This window comes from Octopus bimaculoides, chromosome 4 (assembly GCF_046866305.1).
Source record: "Octopus bimaculoides isolate indiv1 chromosome 4, ASM4686630v1, whole genome shotgun sequence".
Taxonomy (NCBI): domain Eukaryota; kingdom Metazoa; phylum Mollusca; class Cephalopoda; order Octopoda; family Octopodidae; genus Octopus; species Octopus bimaculoides.
The window spans coordinates 130647608-130668878 of NC_142931.1; the positions used below are offsets into that span (position 1 = coordinate 130647608).

Here is a 21271-nt window from a genome sequence, read left to right on the forward strand (position 1 = left end):
ATTAATATATTTTGGCAAACCTTTTACTTAAACTGCTAAATTTTAATATTGGTAAGATGGAATATTTAATTAGAATATTAAAAAAATATTCATGACATTTATATAATCTCAATTTACTCTTTTATGATTTTCGATATTGTAGTAATCAAGGGATGCAACTCGACTTAAAGTTTTAAACCAGTACACGCTTTCGTGTTTCCTATGTAAATATGACGGGGAGTACGCGTGAACACAAACTCATATGCGTCACCTATTCCTATATATTTTCTGTCCGCCAAATTTCATTCACAAATCCGAGGCTACAGTAGAAGACACTTCATTAAGGTGCCGCGCTGTATGGTTCTGAAGCAAACTTCTTAACCAGACGGCTGTTCATGCCTCTATAGAAAAACTATGGAACGCTTCAGAAATTTCTGCATCATCTATGATTAAAGAGCATGATAAACTTCGAGTAAAGTTCAAATAACAACAACAACAATAATGATACTAATATATATAATAATTATAAAAGACCAGAAAAAGAAGACGTGTTTATTAATTGACATGAGTATTCCTTGTTATCATAATATAGCGGCGAAAGAATTTGACAAGATCAGTAAATATAAAGACTTGCTAATAGAAATTGAAAAAATGTGGCACCTCAGAATTGATCAGGAGCCAATATCGGCGCCGGCACGTCAGTCCCTATGCCTCTTCTAGGTGCTTCTTCTTGTTTCTTAACTCGGTCTCCCTCTATTCTAGATTCCTGTAACATTATTTCGTTACAAAACTCTAACGCCTCTACTCTAATAGCCCTTTTCCGGGCTAACCACTATTGCATCCGACAACTTCCGATGGACTAATTTTACTAACCCGGTCTCTGAAAGCTTGACACTCCAGGAAAGACACGTTCAACTTTCAGTATCCAGGGCCATGCTTATGGATCCTATCTCTGTCGACCGTACAGATCACAAATGTGTAGTCTGTGTAACCGATTACTTTGAATTGTGGACAACTTATGCTACTTCTATCTACTAGACTACAGAATATTCTATCTAGATACGAACTGGTGAGACCCGATGCTGTTTGTCTATATCCACATTGGTGCATTCGGAGAAATCCAGTCAACCAGTTGGAAGCAACTGAGCAGGTTTGTGAGGCTTTTATACCCCTCTCTCTCTTATCAGCTAGCCCCACTCTATCCAAGAGTACGTCCAAGATAACGTTCCAATTGCCCACTAGCGCTAAAATATGAGATGTCCAAGACAAACCTCCAAAATTTGAAAAAATTCGGCTGTCTCGCTTCAATTGGAGAGTACACAGCGACTAGTCAAAACGCACCACATTTGCTACTGCTCACATCCAGGACCACCAACTTACCATCAGAATCCAGGAAGACCGTACGTACCTCAACATCCAGGCCTTTCCTAAACAGCACTGCCATCCCATCTACCATTCCAGGCCGACTAAGAGATGCGTATGTCCCAAAGCCGTCAAAAGTAAGCTGCTAGATCGTGTATGTGTCGGAAATATTGTTTTCGCTGACGGTCATCACATCCATAGCTAGTGACCTGAGGCCATTATGCAGGTGACGTTGCTCTCAGAGCGACCTTACTTGCCATGATGACCGGAAAGAGTCATCAGTGAAAAAAAAAGGGGAAGCTACTAATCTTCCGGGTGCCGTTAAAGGTCGGGTGGCTCGACCTCCCTATTTGGTTGGTGTTTCTTTAGGAACCACACCCCTAAAAGCCTACTCGTTACTTTTACGTCGTGAAGCAAGCTCTCCCTAGTGCTTTTATAGTGTTTCTGGTGCTGATACCGACGATCTCACCCTCTCTCTCTCTCTCTCGATGTCCTTCCTTCGTGCTATGAGGGCCATCAATTCTTTATTGGCCCTCCTCACTAGCATGAAGTTTTGTCTCTGTGTTGTTGGTTCTTGCTGCTCAATGATTGCTTCTCAGTGCTCTATGGACACTGTAAAAGCTGTAAGACGTGACAAGGGCAGCAGCAACGGAGACTACGAAGCCGTGGCCAACAAGAACAGACACATCAGACGTTCTGTGTCTGCACGCCGGAATTCATTCAACAACTGCAAGACAATGTGATGAAAGAGCTGAGTTAGGGAATCCAGGCCTTGGCGAGAGAAATGGATGTTGGAGTTGCCATCATGAAGCAGACCCTGAATAAAGACTTTTGCTACCATTTGTACAAGAGGGCTAAAGAACAAATTCTGACAACCAAGAACTGCTTTACGAAGACGAAGAAGCTCTTAAACAAGCTGAGGCATTTTGTTGAACTGAGGCTGAACCGATTCTTCTCAGATGAAAGAAACTGTAAGGACCAGTTGCACAACACTCAGAACAACAAGTGGTTTGCTTACAATCCATGTGATGTCCCACATATCATGAAAATCAAGCGTATCTCCAATAAGAGTGACGTCATGCCACCCATCTTTGAACAAGGCCCCAAGTTCAATTCAGATGGCTATGTGAAGCTGCTAAAGACTGTGGTCAAACCCTGGCTGGAGAAGGTTGCTATTGAAAGCCATATGTGCAGCAGCAGAATTCTGTTCCTATCCATACCTCTGGAATGAGTCACAAGTGGTTGACTTCACCAGCCCCAATTTCTGGCCTCCTAATCCCCCTGATTATAATCCCATGGATGACTATGTGTGGAGAGCAGTTGAGAAAGACATCAAACGCTCTACCTACAACACTGAGGCCAAGCTGCTGGCCAAGATAAAGATGTCTGAAGATCTTCCCAAGGACACAGTGAGGAATGCATGTGCTAGGTTCCAGAGTCGTCTTAAGACCGTAGAGGAAGCTGAGGGCAGCTACCTTGAGTAAAATGTTATCTCCCAGCCATAATCTAGTTGATGGCTTTTGATTTTTTTAAATATTTTATTTTTGGATGGGATATTGTGTTTTTATTTCCTTTTATGCAAACTGTCAAATTTAGCCTGAACACCTTGTAATAATAATAATAACAACAACAACAACAACAATCCTTTCTTCTATAGATACAATGCCTGAAATTTTAAGGAGGCGGTTAGTTGATAACATCAACCCCAGTGTTCAACTAGTACTAATTTCATTGACCCTGAAAGGATGAAAGACGAAGTTGACCTCAGTGGAATTTGAATTCAGAACATAAAACCGGAAGCAATACTGCTAAGCATTTTCCCTGTCTTCCTAAATTAATAATAATAATGGTTTCAAATTTAGGCACAAGGCTAGCAACTCCAGGGGTGGAGGTAAGTCAAGTAAATTAACCCCAGTGCTCAACTGGCAGTTATTTTATCAATCCCAAAAGGATGAAAGGTAAAGTTGACCTCAGCAGCATTTGAACTCAGAATGAAAAGACAAATGAAATGATGTAAAGCATTTTGCCCAGCACGCTAACAATTCTGCCAGATCACTGCCTTCTTAATAATACTGACCCAGTACATAACTGGTACTAATGTGATCGACCCCAAAAGGAAGAAAGGCAAAGTCGACCTCGGCAGAATTTGAACTCAGAACAATAAGCAGGAAGAAATGTTGCTAAGCATTTTTCCAGCATGGTAACAATTCTGCCAGCTTGTTGCCTTCTTAATGATACAAGAGGAAGTCAGAAATTATCCACACTTTTGCCATGACATATCTTTATTATTGTCACACTGCTTTCTTTGCATGCGTGCTTATAGTTGGTACTATTGTGGTCACATGATCAAAGTTTGATCCTTACTATAGCATTTTTCTTTCTGGCTTTACAATGTAAGCATGGCCACTCCACGAGCAATATGCACCAAAGAAGGACAAAGAGCAGTGATCCGAGAGATGATAATGGTTAACCAGTTCACCATCACCATCTCTCGAGATTGCCGAATCTTCTCATCAATGGGCATCCTCCTCCCTCTTTGTGCATCATGCTTGTCCGGCCATTTTAAACTTCTCAATTCACTCATACACACTTCTACACAGTAGTGCACTGTCTGTCTATCGTGCTAAAAGCCCTTGATCAACTTCAACATCTGACACACCTTCTGACCAGAGAAGTTGAATCACTGCTCTTTGATCTTCTTTTGACTTCCCTCATAATAATAACTCATTCTAATTTTCGCACAAGGCCAGTAGTTTGATAGGAGGGGAAATAAATTACATCAACACCAGCACTAAGTTGGTATTATATCTTATCAACCCTGAAAGAATGAAAAGTAAAGTTGACTTCAGCAGGATTTGAACTCAGACCCTAAACATTGGAGAAATGCTTAGCAGCATTTCACATGGCACAGTAACAATTCTTCCAGCTCACAACCTTGGTAATTAGTACTATTTAATTATATAGTTAAAAGAAAAATACAATAGATTAAAAAATTAATAGAGCAGATTAAAAGATTAAATTGCTACACACAAAAAGGTAACAGGAATAAGAAGACTTGAATTCCAGTTTCTTTCATTGCAAATTAATGCAAATTTTTTACTGTTATTTCAAACAAAATGAGGAAAAATAAAGAAAATACATTAAATATCAAATGCATTTTTAAAAAAAATGCATTATTCATTGTTCTGTTAAAAACCACCCAATGGAATTTTATGATTCCAAGCAAAACATTATTTACAGATAAACAAGATTAAGTTGTTGTAATAGTAATTTTTATCTGGTATATTCCATTGATAATCTTTGAGATTAATTAATATGGCACGAACAATAGCATTTTCAGATAACAGCAATACTCTCTTTACACTTTCTCTTGCAGAAATAACTTCAGTCATTTTCTTTTCTTTCTTTTTTTTTTTTAGATTTTTTTTTTCTTTTATGTTCAAACATCCCATCTTGTGTAACTACAAAAGTGGCATTTGGGCAAGTTTTAATTTACCTCATTAGCAATAGTTAGATCTAGCATACACATGTATAAAATTGTTAAAAAAAAATATTCTGTCTTGATTGTTTTTAAACATTATCAGTCAGTCTCCTTATTAGAAAAATTGCTTTGGAAATATATACCTAACCACAATGACATACTCTACCGTCAGTTATGAAAACTTTTTTCTTTGTGTCTTTTACATATAACATGTATCTGTCCTGAGTGTAGATATGTGTTGGGGGGTTTATATGCTGAAAGCACTTCTCTGCACATTAACTGCAGCTGCTCTATACAAGGCAATAAAAAATAATGTTGCCTAAAAATTCTAACTTTACATAAATACATTAGCAAAAGGTATTTCTGATAAAGAACTTTTTGATTCCTGGCAATATTGCCATTTAGTTCAGTAGCACAGTTATTATTTCCAACAGTAATGGGGTCTTTTTTTTTTTTTTTTTTTTTTAGAAAAAAAAGAAAACATTTCCCTAAGATTTGAAATGCTAAATAAATAATGAAATAACACTAAAAAATGTGTTTACCTCATGAAGGAAATATTCCATATAAAAGAATAAACAATTTCTTCTTTATATAATTCTAACTTTGGTACAAGGCTAACAATTTTAAGGGGAGAGGACAAGTCAATTACACCTGCCCCGTTGCTTAACTAGTACTTATTTTATCAATCCCAAAAGGGTGAAAGGTAAAGTCAACCTTAGTGGAATTTGAACTCAGAACGTAAAGGATGAAATACCACTAAGCATTTTGTCTGACACCAGATCACCTTCCTAATGAAATAATAAATGCTTCTTTCAGAAAGATAAAATGTTAAAAACTACCTACATTAGCCAGGCCATAAGCAGCCAAAATAAAAAAGTAATTAAAACAAACACATTGAATTTCTTCAGCTTTGAAAGTTATTTATCATTAAAAAAGAATGAAAAAATAAAAATGTTAGCATATTTTAAATTTCATATTGAGGGATTTCAAGTCACAGTTTATCACTTACAATTCAGACAGACAGAAAGCTACTAGGGGCTAAAATCTCACTAAACAAGGGTTACAAGAACAAATGCAGGAAAAACAAAAAAAGAATGGATGGATTTAGGCAATAGGCTTAGATTTGGAGGACTTCTTGGAAATTTGGCTTTTGTAAAGATAAACTAATTGAAATTAAAATTATATGTCACAACAGCAACATCTAAAGATTAAAATATATTCTAAACAAATGAAACGCAATGCAAAGAAAGTTAATAAAGTGAGTATAATATCAGTTTACACCTTATAAATTATTTGCACCACTATACCTAAATTTTCTGTATATGTTAAGTTGGAATATGTTTTTACTTAATATATTAACTACTACACTAGTGTCTCAATCAAGTATCATTTTTAAAAAACTTAATTATCATTCATATATTACTGAAATTTATTTAAAATAACTTTTGTACCATTTGCATTTTAGTTATGGACTCAATGATCCTAGACAGCCATTTCTGATATTAAAACGTGGTGAGGCAAAAAAAAATAATTTGAATATGCAGTTAAAAATGAATTAAAAACAGCATATAAATATTGAATGTGAACGGTTTAGCACATGATTAATTTAGAACATAGTTTGAAACAATTATTTTTAAATGGATATAACCAGAGCTTGGAGGGGAAAGGGGGTGTATATTTGTACAATGCATAATATATTTTCTTTTCAGCTAAACTGTGTTGAAAAATATTTTTCACTAAACTCACCCCTATAATTAGCAAGTTTATTATTAGTAATGATAAAGAGTTTCTGGAGTTTAAATTAGATTCAGTGAAAGAGGATTGCAAATGTGCCTTGTTAGACTAAAATGGCATTGCAAAATGTGCAAAATTGCTAAGTAACAAAATTGCATAGTGTGCCTATTAAATACTATAGAATACATCATTGCAGAGTATAAATATATAATAGTTTAGAAATATCACATTTCCTACAATGGTTATTTTTGTTTGTTTGTTTGTTAGGTTGTTGTTGTTTTTTAATTCTTGCCACTAATATAGTTATGTGGACAGTTTTATATAGGGCACATAAATATGATTTAAATAATATGTTTGTCCATTTTAGAAATCAGTCACATTTTTGGTGAAGTCAGCCAATCATCCTTACTTTTTCTTATTCTAAACCACTTGAAATGGATTTAAAATTTCAAAATTTCACTTCATGTTTCATTTACACACACACCAACACATATGCACACACATGCACATGAACACATACATACACGTGCACACACATACACTCATATACACACATGTTTGTTCTCATTGAAGTAGTAAAATTATGGAAACAATTTCAAAATATTTGCACCAATTGCAATTTCAACTTAAATCTCTGATTAGTTTTGTGTTCTTAAACACCCCTGTTCAAATTGTTATTTTTATGGAAATAAAGACAAAATTAGTAGCGTAGCTTAGCAGTACAGCCAAGACAAATGGACAGCTAAGTAAAGTAAATGAAAATATGTTGCCGACCTCTTCTAAATTACTGTACATGTTATGACATGAGCAAAGAAAACCCTTTGCTCATGGTTTTGATCATAGACTCCTATTAGCTGAAGAAAAACAGCCATGAGACAATGGTTTTGATTCTAGGTTCCTACCTAGCCATCAGCTAAGTATCAGAGACAGTTTCTCTAATTAGAAAGTGAGAATACTAAATGCTTTCATCTAAAGAAGAAATCAATATGAAAATTCAGAAAGTATTCTTGACACCAGCTTCCTTCTTTAGCGATAAAAATGAGATATTAATTGCAGAGGTGTACATGCCAGGCAAGTTATTTGATCTGGGACCAAATATATAAGCATGATTCAAAGATTAGGTGAACCAGGATTCATACACAGCTCGATAACTGGAGTGGAATTATCACACTCACCAGCAAAGTATAAATTATCTAATTCCGTTAGAACTGAATTAATAAAAATAATTCATGGGGATAGTTTTACTCATTTGTACCAAGCTAGCATGGGTAGTATATTTATTTGCTGAAATAGTTGTTTATGCAAATGGCCACTCTTCTTACAGCTATGAAATTTCTTTCAGACAAACTGCAGCAAAGTGAAAGAGTAGAGCCCAAAGACATTTTTGTCTTAGACTAGTCCAAAATGCTAGAGACTGGAAAAGTAGAGTCCTGTGCATTATACGGAAGTACAACAGAATGGTTATAGTAGTGAAGTTTGAACTTGTGATCATGTGGTAAACAGTCCAGCACCTTAATCTCACAACTATTGTGCTTCTAATTGCAAAGGCAGAACTACTTTTGAGCTAGTGACAATTCTATTGATACTAAAATATTTCCAGAAACTATAAGTAATATGTAATGAAACCTCAACTCACAGACAAAACTAATCTCTGAAAAATTCTTTCTAATTTTGGTACAAGGTCAGCAATTTTGAGGGGTGGGGGTAAGTCAATTACATCGACCCAGTATTCCTCTAGTACTTATTTTATCGATCCTGAAAGGATGAAAGGCAAAGTCAACCTCAGTGGCATTTGAACTCAAAACATAAAGAGCTGAAAGAAATGCTACAAAGCATTTCGTTCGGCATGCTAAATGATTCTGCCAGCTGGTTGAAATAAGAAGACATGCTGAACCATATAACAGCAGAAATAGAATAACAACAAATGTTAACAACTTGTTCTGACATCTCTCTTAATAGAAAATAACAGATAATTCCTTTTTTTTAACTTGTTTTCAGAAAAAGAAAAACATTGAAGAGAATTGGCATTAAAAATACCAGTTCTTCTCAGATTCTGAAAGTTGCATAGTACTTAGCCAAGCTAGCAGCGACTGACAGTTGAGAAAAAAACTCAAATAAAACAGTGTATATAGTGAGTAAAATGGTATGGAATTGATGAAGTAATGAGCAAAAACTTTCCCTATGCATTATTATATAAAACATTGAATTAAATAAATGTTAAGTGTTGGAAGTATGGGGAGTAATTCAAATTAAATAAACTGGTTATAAATGCAAAAAATATCTTTCAAAAATTGTTAAACTGAATAAACAAAATAAATTTTTTTTAAATGGCATATCTTAAAACAAGGTTTATAGAATGAGATTCTAATTCTCAAAAAGAGTTTTAAATAATTGTTCTTAATTTGGTTATATCACAAGGAAAGAAACTACTGTTATAATAAAAGATGACAATATTCCTTTCCACTTGACTTTTGATGATGAATGACAGCAATTAAGTGTTATGTCACAGTCTTCAGTCTTTTTAAATGTAAATATGATTAAGTTAAAACACTTGATAAACTTACAGTTAATGATAAACTTATAGTTAATGTTCATCTCTAAAGTGAGAAACACATTCATAATAAACATTTGAATCAATAAAATATATTTCTAATGGAAAGAGAGCAATTGCCATATTGCTTGCTGTTGGTTATTAGGATGAAATATCTATCATAACAGAGGAAAAATAGGGATGATATATGTCACATATAACAAATGCAATTAAATCCCTTGAATTTAAAAACTATTTTGTTTTTCCTTGGCTGCTACACAACTATCTAGGTAGTTTTATTTGTCTGGTTTTAATTAAGAATGAAAAAACTCCAAGACGGTGAGTAAAAAATATATAATCATAATAATGACAGAATGTATCAACTAAAAATAATTGAACATTAACATTTGATGAGTAAGTCACAATTTACCATTATTCAATGATTTAAAGAGAACAGTAATCAGTTCAGTTGTTGCAAACTTTTGAAAATAGCAATATTTCACCTAGAATTCATAACACAAAACACTGTGTATATTTGCCTGTTCATGTCATAACAAAAATATTTTTTTAAATCCATTTTTTCCCTCTCATTTCCTTTTCTTATCTCCAATGTTACATTTTTTTGTCGGTTTTATTTTTACAAATAACAATGATAATAACAATAATATAAATAATTATAATACAAAAATAATAGTAATAATGATAATAATAATAGTAATAATAGATTTTCTTCATGTGAATGACTCACATAGTTTTTGTTATATTTTTGTTGTTTTTTTTCTTCTTTTTTTATACACAATGGTATCTTACAGAACAAAATGTCTTAGATTAATTTGCTAGCCTTAACTTAAGATACATAGATCCTTGCCTGAGATGGGAATTCTACTGAGGAGAAGTAGGTTGCAAAGATGTTGGGATAATTTGTGGAGTTTTAAACTTTGGTAAACATAGACCAAATTTTGATTCCAGACCGTCAAATGTTGCAAGTGCTAAACGATAACCGCCAATGTGATCAGGATTTCTTGACATCTTTTCTTCAAGGGATGTTGGCCGTGCCTCTGATCCTTCAGGTCGCCTGAAGAAAAATGAAAAATATAAGCAATAAAAAACAAATCAATTGAATAAAAAAGGAAAAGAATTTTTAAATAATAATTTTCAAAAGAATCATAAATTTCTTGAAATCTTTCAAAAAAAATCTAAAGATATTTTCAATAAGAAATCTAGTTTTCTTAGAGAATTTTTTTCTTTCTTTTTAGTCATTAGCCTCATACTAAATTGTATAAAGAAATATTTTAATATCCTCAAACCCAGCATCCAGCAAACTGCCAAATACTGAACTAAATAACAAATCTTTTTAATCTTAATTGAAAACTAAACAGAAATTTCTTACATGAGAGTTTTTTCTGACATTTCAAACAGGATAAGGAAATTATTGAATAAAACAATATCATTTTCATCATGTGTTACTGCTTAGTTAGTCGATTCGTTTAAGAACATTAAGAAATGTCATATCCATATCATGAAAATTTAACAGTTTTGACAATATTTCTAAAAGTTAACTTCCTAATACATGAAAAGGAAAATTGACAGGGCTGAAATGTGTAATGAAACAGTAGCCCCTTTTATCTATTCTATTGAGTTATAACACCTAGGGTACCCACTTATTGAACATAGTTTGGATCATTGGGAATTAACAAACAAGTATGAATCAATTATTTGGTTAATAGGTTGATATCGGAATGATGTGACCAGCTAAAACACTTTTTTTTTTTGTGGTGGTGGTGGTGGGAGGGATATCAAGTATTCAACTAACATTATGGTAGAAAGAAAAAAACATTTATTTTCAGCTGTTTAAAATAGATTTAGACACTGTGGATTAAGGAATGCTTTATAATATGATAAAAAGTACAATTGAGTTAAATGATTTTTTTCTTTTTACTTGTTATGCAGTTTAATGACTGAAACAAAGAAAAGAAAAAAATATATATACTCAAATCATTTAATAAAATGTTGTTGTTTTTTTTATCATATTAGACCAATTGTATTAGTGGAGATGAATTTGAACATAGATTAGCTATTTCATTATTTTTCAAAATAAAATATTATTATTATTATTATTATTACTATCAATTAGAAGGTTGCAGACTGGCAGAATCATTTTATGGTCTCAGATCAAATGCAGCCAAGAACAATTTTGTCCTCCATCCTTTTGGGGTTGATAAAATGGATACCAGTTGAGCACTGGGGTCAATATGATCAATTTACCTTTCCCCTCAAAAATGCTGGCCTTGCACCAAAATTAGAAAGTATTATTACTATCAATTATAACAAATTATTATTATTATTATTATATAAAAAGTTTCTATTAATAATACTAGCAGAAATACTGCTCTCCAGTTCTTCTGCCATCATTATTATAAAGATATATGTTATTAAATATATAATAATATCTGTGATCAAGGCTGCAGTTTATTTATTTTAGAAGTTACTCTTCATCTTCCACCATAGGGACTCCAATGTTGAGTACCCACATATAAACCTTCCTTCATCAGCCCAAAATAAGTATACTTTGTTGTTGTGTATTCCCTGACAATTCATGGTTAAACAAAACTATGATGAAAGGCAATCTTGTTGTTTATATATCAAGAACTATATCTTTCAATATAGCCTTTAAGACAGATGTGGTTTGTGAGATTCTTGGCTGCTATTTTCAGCATATTGAGTGATTGTGTGTCAGCTCCTTGTTGAGCATAACTGTCTGACAATGAATGACCCATTCTCTCCTTCCTGTCTTCATATCTTCAGAGAAAATGGTTGAACAGATAGGCAAGTGAGTTCATTACTTCAGTAAAGTGATTATCTTTAGAGAGATGGTGTAAATTTTACTCCATCAATTTGAAAAGTTTAATAATATTTATTATACATCAATAAATATATAATATTAAATTTTTCAAGTTGATGGCGGGAAAACTTTTCATCATTTGATAAAACATTTCATTTGAATTTACTGATTAGTTTGTTTGTTTGTTTTTTAAGAGCACTGCTAAACATTATATAAAACCACTACAAACCATCAAGGAACTTCTACTTGGTCATTGAAACTGCAAGAAATAGCAACCAAATCTTCCTCAAATCACACCCTACTACCTTAGATAAATTGAATATAGCCCTTGATATACAAAAGTAGTAGAATGCCCTGACTATTTAGAATGCCCCTGACTTTGGGCTATTCTTAGTCAGGAATGAATTGTAGTTCAACAACTACTACTGCCTGTGTTATTTTCCTTCACAAACTATGTCACATTAATTATAGAAAGTCAGTTAAAATATTGAATGAGTTGAAACACATTAACAAATTAATTCAGATTAGATTAATAGACACAGAGTATAAAACGATAAAAATGTTATTATTTTTAACTTTCAAGTAAAAACTACAGCTATGTAGTTATTTTCTATCTATCATTATCATTTTGTATTTTTTGATAAAATCAGGGTAAATATCAGCTACTTTTAAGTGGGGTATAAGGTGTACCAAAGTGTAGTATAATTTAAGAAAGTATTACACTCAAACTGCTTTATTTAATCCTATACTTACACATACTTAATATTATTACTGAGGTTAAATCTAAATGCTTAATATGTTTAAATATACTTAACCAGCCAACAATTTATTCATTGAAGAACTAAGTGGATTCTAATTACTTAACTCATCAGATCTCCCCAACACAAAATATGTATTCCTTCCTCATGGTTTGCAACAAAAAGAAAATTACTTCAACAAAAAAGATTTTTTTTAAAAATAATAATTTTAAAAAAGCCATGAACTGAAAAAAGATATCCTTAGACTAAAGCTTCTCAGAATTTACATACGTCAATAAGTTTATTTTTAAAACACAGTTTTAGTTAGCAGCTACAACAAGAAACTAAAACTAGGTTGTGGCTATGCTTTCTGTAAAATGGCCTTCATAATCAGGTGGATACCTAAGACAGTAACAATGAAGAAATACGAAGTTTCAATAAAAGACACTGAAATACTGCAGCTAGTCATTGCATTCAGAAAAGATAAGGATAATAAAGCATCAATAAATATTTAAGGCACACACAGTGGCCTTAGCAGACAGTTAATATAAGGGAGATAATCAATTCTTCATAATATTTGGCAGGATTGCACGTTCAAATTTGAAATTAAGGAATAAGCTACATAGTATAAACATATTTATTGATCTTATTATTTTTTTGGCTTATTATGACTCTTTCTCTTTGCCAGAACAATACATGTAGTCCCAAAATTTGTCCAGTCAATTTTTATCACTAGTAATCGTGTGTGAAATCAAATAGTAGTTGTGTGTGTGTCTGTGTGCATGTGCATGTAGACAATCCTCCAGATTCATCTGGTCAACTTTCATACTGCCGGGACTTTCAGAAGTTCAAGGAATACATAGGTAGACTGAAGGAGTCTCAACACGTGCCTGTATCAGGAAGAGCTGGAAAGCTGGGCATTATCTCCCCACCGCCCACCTCTACCTTATATATAGTATTATATATATATAGTATTATATATATATATATTATATATTAGCAAGAAGTGTCACCTAATTATTCACTCAGTCATTGTAAGGGATCATACATGTCACTCATGATCTATAAGTTTGACAATTCAACTGAATAGTTATATTTTGAACAAACTAGAACAAGCAGATATGAAGTGTGTGTGATTTCAGTTTTCCCCCTAAGAGAATTAGGAAATCTCAGAAATATAAGATTCACTTCCTCTAGCCATATTCTTCCTCCAGTTTCTGGTATTAAAAAGATAAACTATATGCAAGCAGAATAACAAAAGCAGAAGTAAATATATAGTCACAGTAAGCGGGACATAGAATGGGGAAGGATTATCAAAGAGAGTAGAAGGTTATTGAGAAAAAGTAAAGAAGTGAAGAAAAAAAGGAGAGAACATGCAGTTGTGTCTGAAATAGGAGGAATAATATTTAATATCTGCCAGACTGTTGCAGTGAAGCTGTGCATTCAACAGTGCAGCAGTTAAAGGGAGCATAAGAGCAGTGACTGTGATAATTGTGCACCAAGTGCACCAGTGAAGAAATTATTTTTTACAAAAAAAAAAGAAACTATTATATAAAATAAAACTCAATGGAGAAAAGTGGGGGGAAAATGGTACAAATTCAATCTCATATCTTAAACAAGAATTGAGCTTCCATGTTACAGAGAAAACTAAACTGTTTTATTTTCATAAGTGAAAACTATATAGTTTAAGTTAACAAGTAGATGTAGCAGGAAGGTCTTAAATTATTTCCTAACTTACAAACTGATAGGTTGTTACAATTTTTTTCTTTCCATTTGTGTTCCCCTCAAGGCCCTAGGTGTGTAGAAGTGAATGGGTGGTAGGGGATTGGTGCAGGAAGTTTGCAAGATTGTATGGAGAGCAGGAATGAGGGGATAGGGGAGGCAGCCTGAAACTGTAAAAAGGTTGAGTAAAGTCGAAGAGTGATGACCAATGAATCATATGAGTTGGGAAAGAATAGAGGGATGCAAGGGGGAGTGAGGGGAGAAGTTGCAGGATAATAATGATATAATTGACAGGGAGAGGACAAGACAGACAAGAAGGTGAGGTTGGCTGTAGGAGCAGGGAAAGAGGTAAGTATAGGACATGGTGAATTAATGTAATGTGAGTGCTACTGCATGAGAACTTGGGCAAATGCCTTTTATTATCACTCTGAGCTAACCTAAGCTTTGTCAGTGGATCTGCTACATGGAAACTGAAATCATTGTATGTGTGTGTTACTGAGTCCATGCCTTGACTTTATGCAGTAGTTGTAAAACAAGTGCTATACCATGCAAGTGGTGTCCTTCATTTCCAATCATCTAGGAAAACATGTCTTGTCATGATAGAATATTACTTTACTTGGAAACAGGTGAGGGCTAGCAACAGGAAGGGCATCCAGCCACAGAAATTCTGTCCAGCTCATGTGAACATCAAAAAGTGGTCATTAAAAACAAGGATGTGTGTGTGTGTGTGTGTGTGTGTGTGTGTGTGTGTGTGTGTGTGTGTGTGTGTGTGTGTGTGTGTGTGTGTGTGTGTGTGTGTGTGTGTGTATATATATATATATATATATATATATATATATATATATATATATATATATATATTGTTTGTTTGTTTATTCATGTTTTTAACATCAATTTTTCCAAGCTAACATAGGTTAGACAGGGATATATTTGAGGTAGGATTTAATACCTAGATGCTCTTCTTGTCATCAAAACTTACCTGCTTTTTAAATAAGGGATTTTTTAAAAATATTCTACACATCTTTGAAAGCACAGACCAACTGATCATAATGTCATCAAGGAATATAAACATCATTCACTGTTTCACTCAAGCATAACTGTGGGGTGTCAACAATGGAGCACAGTGACACACACACACACACACACACATATATATATACAATTTATAGATCAAAGCAATGAAATCATAGTGTAACTATAAATACACATGAAAGTGAAGAGGCTAGTACTTCATAAAATTAATATTAAAATGCTGCTTCTATTTCATCTGCAACTTCTCAATAATTCATTATGATAATTATATTTTCAGTATTCAGAATTCCTTATAAATAAACTACATTTCTAACTGGGAATCTTGGTTAAAAAATCATTTTACAGAGACAATTTAAAATAACTAGTTTTTTTATATCTATAGAAGCAATATTCTGAAGAGGTCTTGTGATTCTAAATTCAGGAAGATTTGTTTAATTTCTAAATTTATTATTATTATTACAATTTTCTTTAACCATTTCTTATTCTCTACCCAAAATATATAGCTGTTTATCAATATTGAGTTGATTTTTTTAAAGACAAAAAATAGTACATATAACCATGCAAAAAAAAATATTCAGGTTAATTATACCATGAAAAAATATCTTAGGTGTAATAAGATTAATTAATCTAATAATCTATCATTGCTTTCAGTCAGTGAACTGTGACTACATTTATACATAATAGAATTTCAATTGTATAACCACTTTTGTGACTACGTTTATACATAATAGAGTTTCAATTGTATAACTACTTTTACATAAACCTTCCTTTGAGAGATTCTAAAACAACTTGCCAAAATATTTAAAAAAGAGAGTAAATAAAAGACAGGAAGAAACAATCTTTTCCTTATATGTCATTAGTAAATTCAATGTTCATTTTAATAGAATATATAAAACTATGTGAAAGTTGTTTAGAAGGCTAATCTTTGACAAAGTCAGTTAGTCATTTTAAAGAAGGTTCTTAACTAAACTTATATAGAAACACTTAATGATTATTATTTGTACCAAATACAGATATTTATAGATTAAAAAAAAAACAAAGAAACAAAATATGATTAATATCATGAAATTGGACTACAAACAAATAGTTTAATTAAAACATATAACCCAAAAAATAAAACCAACTTCTTAAATATTTTTAAGCATTTCACCTTTAAAATCTTTGCAAATATAACAAAACACTGGAGAAAAACTTAAAAGAACATAAACAGAATATGAAACCAGTGAGAAGAAATAGATGCTAAGTTCACAAAAGTTATGAGAAAGAAGACAGAGAAAGATAGAAGAGACACAGCATTTCAAAAGCAAACCTATGGAAATGATTAACAAATTTAAGATAACTAAACATAAAATAGAAACAGACAAATATACATGGATAAGACTGTACACACAATGAAAAATCAAAACTTTAAACGTTTTATGAAAAACAATGAATATTGAGTCTTACCTTTTGAAATGACAGTTTGATAAAAGTTAATAGTTGAGAGAGAAAGTGAAGGGAAGAGAGCTAACAAATGTGATTTGGGGAAGAATTCTAGTACAATTATTAAACGGTGTGAAATTGGGGGTGAAATTCCAGACATTTTAAAGCAACTAACAAGCTGATTTATTTCATTCAAATGGATTTTATAAGAAATAATATAGTTAAATGTAAAAGAATAAAAAAATGTTAAATGTAATAAAAGATGGTTTTTATATAACATGTATATATCAACAATAGTATAGGAATATTAAAGGTTAAGTTAAGAACTAACAAATTCCTCATGGCATATTTATTTCAATGTTTGAACTCTTTATAGTACTATTTACGAATGTATCACAGCATGAATAGTCTCCTCGAATTATCCTGACTTGATATATAATAACAGTTTATATTCATCTTCTTAGAAAGTGTAAACCTATACAGATTAAATGTACCAATTTATAGTCAATAGAGGGGAATAAACTTTCAGCTTATTTGTGTACGATTATGGTATCCGTTTATGTGATTTATCTGTCAAGAAATATGTCTGTCACACTGAACTGAAATAAACTCATCTAATGGTATTTTGATGTCGATTTCTTCTCAAGTTTCTTTCCAGCTTTATACTCCCACCAATGACTCTTAATTAACACTGCTTTTGAGAAATATAAGCACACTGAAAAATTTACAATTCTCAGCAAGTCATATGAAAGAATCCCTGAGAAACTAGCTTCCATCGGTTGGGTACTTTGTGATGTAATCTTTTGTTGAAGAATAATGGTTTATTGGGGGAATTTGTCACACATTTTCATTTTGTATCCCAATCTGCTTCTTTGCATTTTTGAATTCCAATATTCTAAAATCTGACTTATCTCATTCACTCAAGACTTCCTTGAGCTTCCTCTACCTTCACCACCAATTCAACCAGTTTTTCCTCCCAACATAGAATTATTTATTCACATACAAACCCAGCAGTCAACTATCATGGTTCAACATACTGAGCTACTTTATCAACAAATTACTAGTGTTTGTTAGCTTGTCCAAAGCTGATTTTGATAATCCCTCTCTCTCTCTCACTGTTTTCTTAGTTTTGCATTGTGGATACATTTCCACCTAACAAGAACTCATACAGAACTTATTTTTATATTAATTCTCACCAATTTTTCCATTGAAACACACTCGTCATGGTCTCTAAAAATTCATTATTGGTGAAACAAACACACAGGGGGTTGGTAATTGTTTTTCAACCCTGACTGAGCAGACCTAATCAGTAATGTTCTACTCCTGATAAAACTGTAGGGTTTAATTTGAGGGAGATTTGACAGCTATTTCTAACAAGCTGTGCAACTATATAGAAGTTCTCTCCTTGGCTCCATTTTATGCTTGCTTTCCAAATGGCACTGGTTGGACAGACCATCACAGTACAAGTCAGTTCTTATTAAGAATAGAAAACCCTGACTTTCAGATGTTCCGTTACTGACATGGCTCCTATAGTTGGATGTCTTTCCTAACACTAACCATTTTACTGAGTGTACAGAGTGCATTTTATCAAGGTACCAACACTAAAGAGGTTGTCATGTCCTCAAATAGACAAGACTAAAGGGTCCTCTTAATTCTACATTTTCTCCACTTGTTCTACAACCACTTTGGAGAGTATACTGGGAGCGTTTTATCACAACAGCATTGCATTGTAGCTATCAGATTACATTAAGTAAAAAAAAAAAAGAAGAGGAAAACAAAACAAATTGCATGAGTAACTTGTAAAACTTAAAAGTATTTAGAATAACAGAAAAAAAATATTTTATAAAAATGGGGTCAGTAAAATAAAATGCACTCTAAGCATATCAACTGAATTGTATTCATCATCTTCAAAAATATGTTAATTCAGTAATACTTATGCTTCAGAATAACCATAAGGTTAATTAACAAAAAAATTAAATTAATGACAACCAAATAAAAGATATTACAAATATAATAACAGGATTTTACAAAAAAATTGAAGGATAATCTCTTATCTTTTAATGAGGAAATTATATAATTAATTAATATAATTATCTATCTTTTATCCTTTTTTTTTTTGTCTGCAGCCATGTTGGGGTATCACCTTTAAGGGTTCAGTGGAGTAGACCAACCCCACCCCGACCCAGAAATTTTTTTTTCTTTTGCAAAAATCTGCTATTTATCCACTCAGTCTTTTGCTGAACTGCTAAGTTACAGAGACGTAAACAAACCAACACCAAGGTAGAGGGACAAAAATAAACACACACACACACATATATATATAAACAGGCTTCCATACAATTTCCACTCACAAGGAATGGTTGACTTGGAGACAAAGTAGAATGCAGTCGGAATGAATCCAAATGAACAAAATACCCATTTTCTATAATGATATTTAGTCCCTTCATATACATTATTACTGTATACAGTGATAACCTAATGAGTGCACTAATTAAGAACTCATTAGCAATACACTCCTATAGACATACTGACATGGATGTACAAGTATAGTTAGTGGAACCAATGGATGGGAAAAAGGTATACATGATCGATGCTTCGATCATGCCCAATGCACTGGACAAGATAACAACATGAGCAGGTGCCAACCCATCCCAGGCCATCCCTGGTTACCAAGCTGAAGGTTATGGACAACTTAAAAATGCATTGGTGAAAGTAAAATTCTGCAACCTGGATGCCACAAAGCTGGAAGTAGGACTAGGAAACCAAAGTTAGAAGGGATGGAAATAGTTTGAAAATTACTATTTCTGTTAGAAAGAGTTCCCTTTCTCATGTGAAGAGGATACCTCATTAGATATTTGTAGGAAATGCAATGTATGGAATGAATGCAGAAATAAGAAATTCAAAGTTTATACAATGAATGGAGAAGAACAAGTACAGTATGATTCATGGGATTTGCAGTATTACCATACATGAAACAAGGAAATTGCAGCAAAGCTGCGTGATAATGGTATCAGACATGACATGCAGACTCTTCATATAACTTGTTTGACATTGTGTTTGTATTCTTTTCTTCCATTTTAATTTGACATGTACATTGTTTTTATTCTTCTCTTCCGTTTTACAAATTCGGTTCATACATCTCTTTCCGGTTCCCACTCAAAACTGTTTACTGATCACAGCCATCTCACAGATCTGTGGTTATGAGGAGTGCTTCACACTCCAATGGTTATGAAAAAAATGAGTAGAAACGTGTCAATAAAGTGACTGGGTAACACAGGTGTTGACAGCTGACTGCTTTTGTTTGAACACATCATGTGAAAAAAATGATTGCTGTTGGGAGAGAAAGCGGTTTGAGTTGCTGATGGATAGTATCCATAGAAGAGAAAATATTAAGAATATTGATATAAGAGATAAAGCATGATTGAGCCACAAAGAAAATGTCATATTACAGATCCACCCAACAGGTAAAACCCACATGTAACAGTCATTGAAGGAGACTCACTATCTCAAATGTAAAAACAGTAACTTATAGTTGAGCATATTTAATAATCCTTATAGAATCAACAGTTACTCAGAGCTGGGATATTTCTTGGTTGCTTTATTGTTTTAGCAATGTTCAGAATATGAAGTTTCCATGAGGAGAGTGAAACATTTTTGTACCAATGTTTTGGCACCACCAATTTAGCATCACTGATTTGATACTGACTTACTTGGCATCAGATATTTTAATGTTTCTCTCTTTCTCTACCTCCCACCCATCCTCTCTCTCTGTTTATATGGTGAGCATATTTCTCTTTATGTGTTGTGTATGAGGAGAGGAAACATGCTCATGTATATTGTAAAAGTCTCTCTATCTCCCTTTTTACATGTATGTGTACATTTTTGCATTCATGTGCATGTGTATTGGCCTCCAGTACCAAAAATGCTGTCATCAAAACAAGCTGAATATCCAGTTAGCCATGCCAAACCACCAGCATCAAAATAGCCATGCCAAATTGTATTATTCCACTTCAAGAGGTTGCTGGAGGTAATAAAGTCAAAACTTTTTAGGATATCTTTTAAGTTTGGAGTTATTGATGAAAAATTATACAGTGATGCGGTAGCTCTTTCTTTAAATAAATACTCTTCACAGTCTGGTCTGAAAGTATGCTGTTAAAATAGAGGACATCTAGTGGAAGACATTATAAATTATGAGAGCTGTATGATGATCCTTGTGGGACACCTAAGCTGATTCAGAATTGAGAAGTACCAGTGCTGAGAAGGGATGTGATTGAGTCAGATTCACATGATTAGATCTATATATATTTAATAGGAAAGGAATTGAACCAAGTAATTGCAATGCCACATGTTTTCAAAGACATTGCTACGTGTAACAGGTTTATTTTTAAATGGTTTTCTAAAGCCAGAGAGAGACTATTTGTTGAAAACAA

General features: G+C 32.9%; 1 protein-coding gene across 8 annotated transcripts in view; it reads right to left on the reverse strand.

The window, feature by feature from the left end:
• Nucleotides 1-9838: 9838 nt before the first annotated feature.
• LOC106868630 (electrogenic aspartate/glutamate antiporter Aralar, mitochondrial-like) overlaps nt 9839-21271 on the reverse strand; it is an 80892-nt gene continuing 69459 nt past the window's right edge. For all 8 annotated transcript variants that reach the window (XM_089351464.1, XM_089351462.1, XM_089351463.1 and 5 more), the window contains one exon: nt 9839-10161. In XM_089351464.1, the coding sequence (XP_089207590.1) occupies nt 9969-10161 (193 nt within the window). In that variant the 3' untranslated portion in view covers nt 9839-9968. The remainder of the gene's footprint in view (nt 10162-21271) is intronic.